The following is a 6,491-nucleotide window of genomic DNA, read 5'->3' as shown; positions in this document are numbered from 1 at the left end:
ATTTTCACAGAATTAGAAAAAAAATTCTAAAATTCATATGGAACCAGAAAAAGAGGGAATGGTCAAAGCAATCACAAGCAAAACGAGACGAAAGCCAAAGGCATCACATTACCCAACTTCAAACTATAACTACAAGGCTGTAGTAACTAAAACAGCATGATACTGGTACAAAAAGAGACACATCAATGGAAAAGAACAGATAACTCAGAAGTAAAGCTACATAGCTATAACTAACTGATCTCCAACAAAGATGATAAAAATAAACAATGGGGAAAGGACACCCTATTCAATAAATGATGCTGGGAAAATTAGCACCATATGCAGAAGAATATGGACCCCTATCTCTCATCATACACAAAAATTAACTCAAAATGGATTAAAGACCTAAACGTAATACCTGAAACTATAAAAATCATAGAAGGAAGACTAGGAAAAAACTTTGGGAGATTGGCCTAGGGAAAGAATTTATGACTGAGACCTGAAAAGCAATGCAGAAAAAAGAAAAATAGACAAATGGGACTTAATTAAACTACACAGCGTCTGCACAGCAAAAGAAGCAATCAACAGAGTAAACAGACAACCTACAGAATAGGAGAAAATATTCACAAACAATGCATCTGAGAAAGGACTAATATCCAGAATCTATAAGGAATGAAACAAATCAACAACAACAACAACAAAAACACATAACCCCATTAAAAAGTGGGCAAAGGACATGAACAGACATTTCTCAAAAGAAGACATATGAATGTTCAACAAACACTTGAAAAAATGCTCAGCATTGCTAATCATCAGAGAAATGTAAATTAAAATCACAAGGAGGGAGATACTATCTCACAGCAGTCAGAATGGCTATTATTAAAAAGCCAAAAAAGAACAGATGTTGGCAAGGATGCAGAGAAAAGAAAATGTTTATATCGTGTTGGTGGGAATTAGTACAACTCCTATGGAAAGCAGTATGGAGATTCTTAAAGAGTTAAAAATAGAACTACCATTTGACCCAGTAATCCCACTACTGGGTATCTATTCAAAGGAAAAGAAATCGTTACATCAAAAAGACACCTGCACTGGTATGTTTATTGCAGCATTATTCACAATAGTGAAGTCATAGACTTTGTGTCCATTAACGGATGATTGAATAAAGAAAAACATGCTATATGTACACCATGGAATACTACACAGCCATAAAAAGGAATGACATCATGTATTTTGCAGTAACATAGATGAAACTTGAGGCTATTATCCTAAATAAAATAACCCAAAAACAGAAAATCAAATTCTCATTCATAAGTGGGAGCTAAACAATGGATACACATTCACACACAGAGGGAAATAATAGCCACGGGGACTGCAAAAGCAGGGAGGGTGGGAGGGAAATGAGAGTCGAAAAAGTATCAGTTGACTACCGTGTTCACCATTTGGGAGATGGGTACACTAGAACCCCAAACCTCAGCATTACACAACATATCCATGTAACAAACCTGCACATGTACCATCGAACTTATAAAAATAAGTAAATACATAAAATCATGTCTTTATTTTTACGATGTGAGCGCTGAAATATTGAGACAATATGGCATTAATGTATGTATCTTACGTTAAATGTTTTTGAAAAATGTATGCACATATGCATGCATATAGATACGTGTAATTCCTATCGAATTACTGTTCTGCCTACAGTTGTCGCATATAGATACATAAGACAAAATGTTAAGAATCATTGAATCTAGGTTGTGGGTAGATGGATGCATCTCTGCTTAAAACCCATGTGTGTGGATGTTACTACTTAACTCACAAGAAGCAGCTTTCCTAAGACTGCTCACTGTTTTCCCAGGTGCTTATTGCACCCCAGAAAAGAAGATCTGTGCTCATTTTGTGGGGTCTCTCCTCTGACCACGCCCAACGATCAACCAAATCAATCTCCAAAGAACAAAGTCTCCACTTCGTATTCATGCCTGCCAGAGCTGTTAATTTGCTCTTGGAACAGATGCAAAAATAAATGTACTATTTCTTCTTTTACTTCTTGTCCTTAGAAGATGGATTTAAACAGGTGAATTTTTTTCCCCTATATTTTCTCTGGTTGAGTCCACTGATGTAACATACTATTGTGGGTCGTCATCTTTACTACACTTAACTTTCGTACAACTAGTTACACACCATACATTTTCACCCCCCAAGGCTTTATGTATGACTCTGCTTCTTCTATAGTAGGTGAATAATTCTTTTTTCTTAAGCTGATCTACCTGCTGCTGCATGCTAACTACAAGGTCTACAGTATTTTCAGTGGTTCAGTATGTTAAGGTTAGGCTGATGATTTGAATCAACAATAGAAATTAACATTTAGGAGAAGGGGCAACTGATAGGCTCAGTCAGAATTTCAAGCCAGCAAAGGCTGTTGTGATAGGGTCAAGGGAAGGGTCTCTTTACATCACATTCAACAAGTGGCCAATCCTGCTGGCGCAGACAAGGAGGCTGCTCAGCGACTGAAATGGGGGTAGCGGGCTGGGCACGCGCTCGGGAGTCTGCAGGCGCCATGGGCAGAGTGAGGAACCGGGCCACTGCTCAGCGGCGGAGGCGAAAGCGGCCCGGGGATCCTCCCGCCGGCTGCGCGGCCATCGCGGTCATGGGCGCCAGCCGCGCGCAGTGCCCCCGGGTCCAAGTCGGGGTCGGGAGCCACGCGGCGGCCAAGAGGTGGCTGGGAAGGTTGCGGCGGAAGCGCCGGTGGCGGCGGGTCCGGGAGGCGGGCCCCAGAAACCCGCTGCCCTCCACGCCACTCCCGGACCCTCCGGCGCCCGCCGAGTCCCCTGAGGAGCTGGACCTGGGCGCACAGCGGGAGCGCTGGGAGACGTTCAGGAAGCTGTGGGGCCTCAGCTGCGAGGGCGCCGCCAAGGTCCTGCTGGACACCTTCGAGTACCCGGGCCTCGTGCATCACACCGGGGGCTGCCACTGCGGCGCGGTCCGCTTTGCGGTCTGGGCCCCGGCAGATCTGCGCGTGGTGGATTGCAGCTGCAGGCTGTGCAGGAAGAAGCAGCACCGCCACTTCCTCGTCCCGGCCTCGCGCTTCACGCTGCTCCAGGGCGCGGACAGCATCATCACCTATCGGTCCAACACGCACCCGGCGCTGCACAGCTTCTGCAGCAGGTGCGGGGTGCAGAGTTTCCACGCAGCTGTCTCCGACCCCCGCGTGTACGGCGTCGCCCCGCACTGCCTGGACGAGGGCACCGTGCGCAGCGTGGTCATCGAGGAGGTCGGCGGTGGCGACCCGGGAGAGAAGGCCGCCGAGGAGCCCAAGGCCATCCACAAGACGTCCTCCCAGTCAGCCCCTGCGTGTCCCCGCGAACAGGAGCAGTGATTGGGACGGCAAGCCCGCCCGAAACCGACCCGGGCGGCCCTGCGGGGTGCGTCCGAGTACCTGCACAGATCACATGCTGTGAAAGAGGTGTTTCTGGCCTGGTCAAACCGTGGATTCCCTTCCAGTATTTGCCCTTCCTCTCCACTAGTTTTCAGTGAACTCGCTTACGATCCAAATCTTGAGCACACCTTTGTCAGTGTACGACGATAGTCTTGGAATCCCATAAGCAAGAATAGTGTCTCTGCTTTTTCAAGTCATCCATTTTATCTCTCGCTTTTACAGTTCTGCCTACAGTTGTCACAAATCACCTGCAGATGATTCCTGTGTACTATACGTTCCTGGTGCTATTGTGAACAGGCTTGTTGTTTTCAGTGCTTTGCGTCTGGTGTGTAGGACGGCAACACACAAACAGTTTGTAAACGTGCTAGGATGTCTTCCATTCATTATCGTGTGTGTGCGACGTGTGCGTTTTAGAGAGGCATTCACATTTGCACTACTTAGTCCAGTTATTTAGTGTTTTTTATATGATATGTTTTAAGCTTCATTAGTATTACATACCTCATTGCTCTTATTAGACAAATGATGTTAGTGTTTTCCTCCGTTTTGTTTTAGAAACTGTCTCTGGGAAAGGAGATGGGAGACAGGAATGAGAAACGTCTGTGTGCTGTATGCCCTCTTTAATCTTTCTAAATACCTATCTTATACATGTGTAAGTATTCAGAAATCAGTAAATATTTCATAATAGAAAAGTATGTATTTCTATGCTGTATATTACAAAACCAGCTCTAATTTATATGTAATTCTTGATATCTGAAATTTTTATCAAACAATCAGTGGTGGGTTCAACGATACCTATCAATATTATGATTTTATGGCTTCATAGAATTAAAAAATATGGATCTTTCATAATTTATGTAATCAACCTCCTCTGATGAATGTTTAGCTTTTTTCCAACTTTCAGTGCAATAATGATATTTCAAAGGAGCAAACTTCCAATAAATGTCTGCATTGTTCTACGACTTGGGTAAAATGGCCTGGATACTCTCTCCATATGTCTTTTATTTGCTGTCTGTCTCTCCTCTGTACATGTTTAATTGGATGTTGAATTGTTTAACTTGACTTACCTTTTCAACGAAGTGAAAAGAGATCAGTTAAGTACGTGTTTCCATGTACATGAGAGATGACATGGTTGTGCCATCACACAGAGGTGTTACCACCTTTCAATTCATACCTCTTTTCCATCTTCCCCTACCCCTACCTTAAGGGAAGGTTTTTGTGACCTGGTTCCTCCAACATGTTGCTCTACTCCCCAAGATTCCTCCTTTGTTCTTTGGAATAGTTTGCCCCAGTCCTTCTCCACCTAGGGATTCAGTTGAGGTAGGGAAGGAGAGAGGAAGGGAGAACATGAACATGCATATATGCCTTAGGTGGTTCAGTCATGTTGGTGGTCAGAAAATACCAAATTGCACTGAGTTACACCTGTATTACACTCCATTGCACAGAACGGATCCAGAGCGATGGAAAAAAAAATGACTCAAGATGCCATGCTTCTACCATGTCGGTGTTTCTGTCTAAAGAAATGTGTGTGTATAATTTCTTTTTCTGAGAATGACTTTTAAAGCGTGTTTTGATTATTTTTGCTTCTCTAAGCCATGTGCAAATCATTCGTCAGTTTGGTTAAAGACTCATGGTCAAGAGTGCCAGACCCCCTTTTTAACTTGGCATATAGTTTAAGCATGCTAGGCTGGTTTCTGTGTGTGAGAATGCGAGCAGAGGACTGCTGTGCTGGTGAGAAGGAATGGGAGGGGGGCTAAAACGTGAGGAAGTACAAGCTGTTGGGGAAGGGGATGACTGAGGAAGAACTGGAGAGAAAGAGAAGCAATGAGCAGCTTAGATCCAGCAAGGAATATAGGGGAAAGGAAGAAGTGTTTAAGGGAGTCTTTGGGGGATTTTACCACAGGTTACAGGAAGTCAGTGTTTTCCCCTGTATTTCCAAAGGGGACTTTAAAGTTAGTGTTACTTTATGTGTTAGGTGTCTTTTTTTTCTATTGTACAAAAGTATATCTTACACTTCAAAATCGTAAATGAGTGTTTGTGAGCCATTAGTGATTGTGGATGCTGACAGTGGCTTCAGGCATCTCTTAATTCAAGAAAAGAGCAAGGGCTTGGCATTTGAGCCTGGGATGAAAACCCAACTCTTCTATACCCTACTGTCCAGCTTTGTAAAATCTGTCAAAATACAAAAAATTAGCCAGGTGTGGTGGTGGGCGCCTGTAATCCCAGCTACTCAGGAGGCTGAGGCAGGAGAATTGCTTGAACCCAGGAGGTGGAGGTTGCAGTGAGCCGAGATCGCGCCATTGCACTCCAGCCTGGGTGATAGAGCAAGACTCTGTCTCAAAAAAAAAAGAAATCTGTAAAAGCTCACCCTCATCTTCATTGTGAGGATGAAATGAGGACGTGTGTATAATCTGCTGGCACAGTGGCTGATGCCCAGCAGGCACTCAAGAATTTGCTATGATGGTTGCTCTTAGGTGAGGACACTGATAAATAGAACCAAGGGTCATGATTGCACTCAATCCTAGGATTTAGACACTTTTATGGATATCCTCTCAGGTGCTATTTTTTGGGGCACTTAAAGTGAGAGTTACATCAATCCAGTGACAAGGTAGAAGGAGTAATAGGAAGTAAGTCCGTAGGGTGCAGCACGATCTTTCGCCTCTTAACGGATTTATCAGACAACATCCACTGTTTCTTCCCCATCCACATTCATCCAAGCCGTGACAGGGGAATCACCATAGGTGGAACATCATCTTCTCCCACCTCATACCCTATTCTCTGCCTTGCCTTCCTCCACTTTATGCCTCCTGGCTGCCCAGCACTGTTTTCCATGCTAAGATAGAACAGTGAACAAAAAAACACAGTCTCTAGGCCCTTATCACTTCCATTTAGTGAATAAGAAAGCCTCCAAACACAGTGTGACTAGGAAAAAGTGGGGTGCTGTGGGAGCACAAAAAGGAGGCCAGTTAATAAGTTTATTCTTGGGCCAGTTAATAAACTTATTTGGACCTCAGTTTTAGTGTCCTCATCTCTAAAATTGTTATGACAATAACACTCATCTCCTAATCTTGTCCTCTCTCCA

General features: G+C 44.0%; 1 protein-coding gene across 1 annotated transcript; it reads left to right on the top strand.

Annotated features, from left to right (window-relative positions):
• Positions 1-2,494: 2,494 nt before the first annotated feature.
• On the top strand, positions 2,495-4,382 carry CENPVL3 (centromere protein V like 3). The gene has a single exon (XM_050777013.1). It carries the CDS (start codon positions 2,534-2,536, stop codon positions 3,350-3,352), a length of 819 nt encoding a protein of 272 aa, XP_050632970.1. The 5' UTR covers positions 2,495-2,533; the 3' UTR covers positions 3,353-4,382.
• Positions 4,383-6,491: the final 2,109 nt, after the last annotated feature.

This window comes from Macaca thibetana, chromosome X (assembly GCF_024542745.1).
Source record: "Macaca thibetana thibetana isolate TM-01 chromosome X, ASM2454274v1, whole genome shotgun sequence".
In the NCBI taxonomy this organism is placed as follows: domain Eukaryota; kingdom Metazoa; phylum Chordata; class Mammalia; order Primates; family Cercopithecidae; genus Macaca; species Macaca thibetana.
The sequence above is the reverse complement of the archived record's forward strand: the minus strand, read 5'-3'. Positions and strand labels throughout refer to the sequence as shown.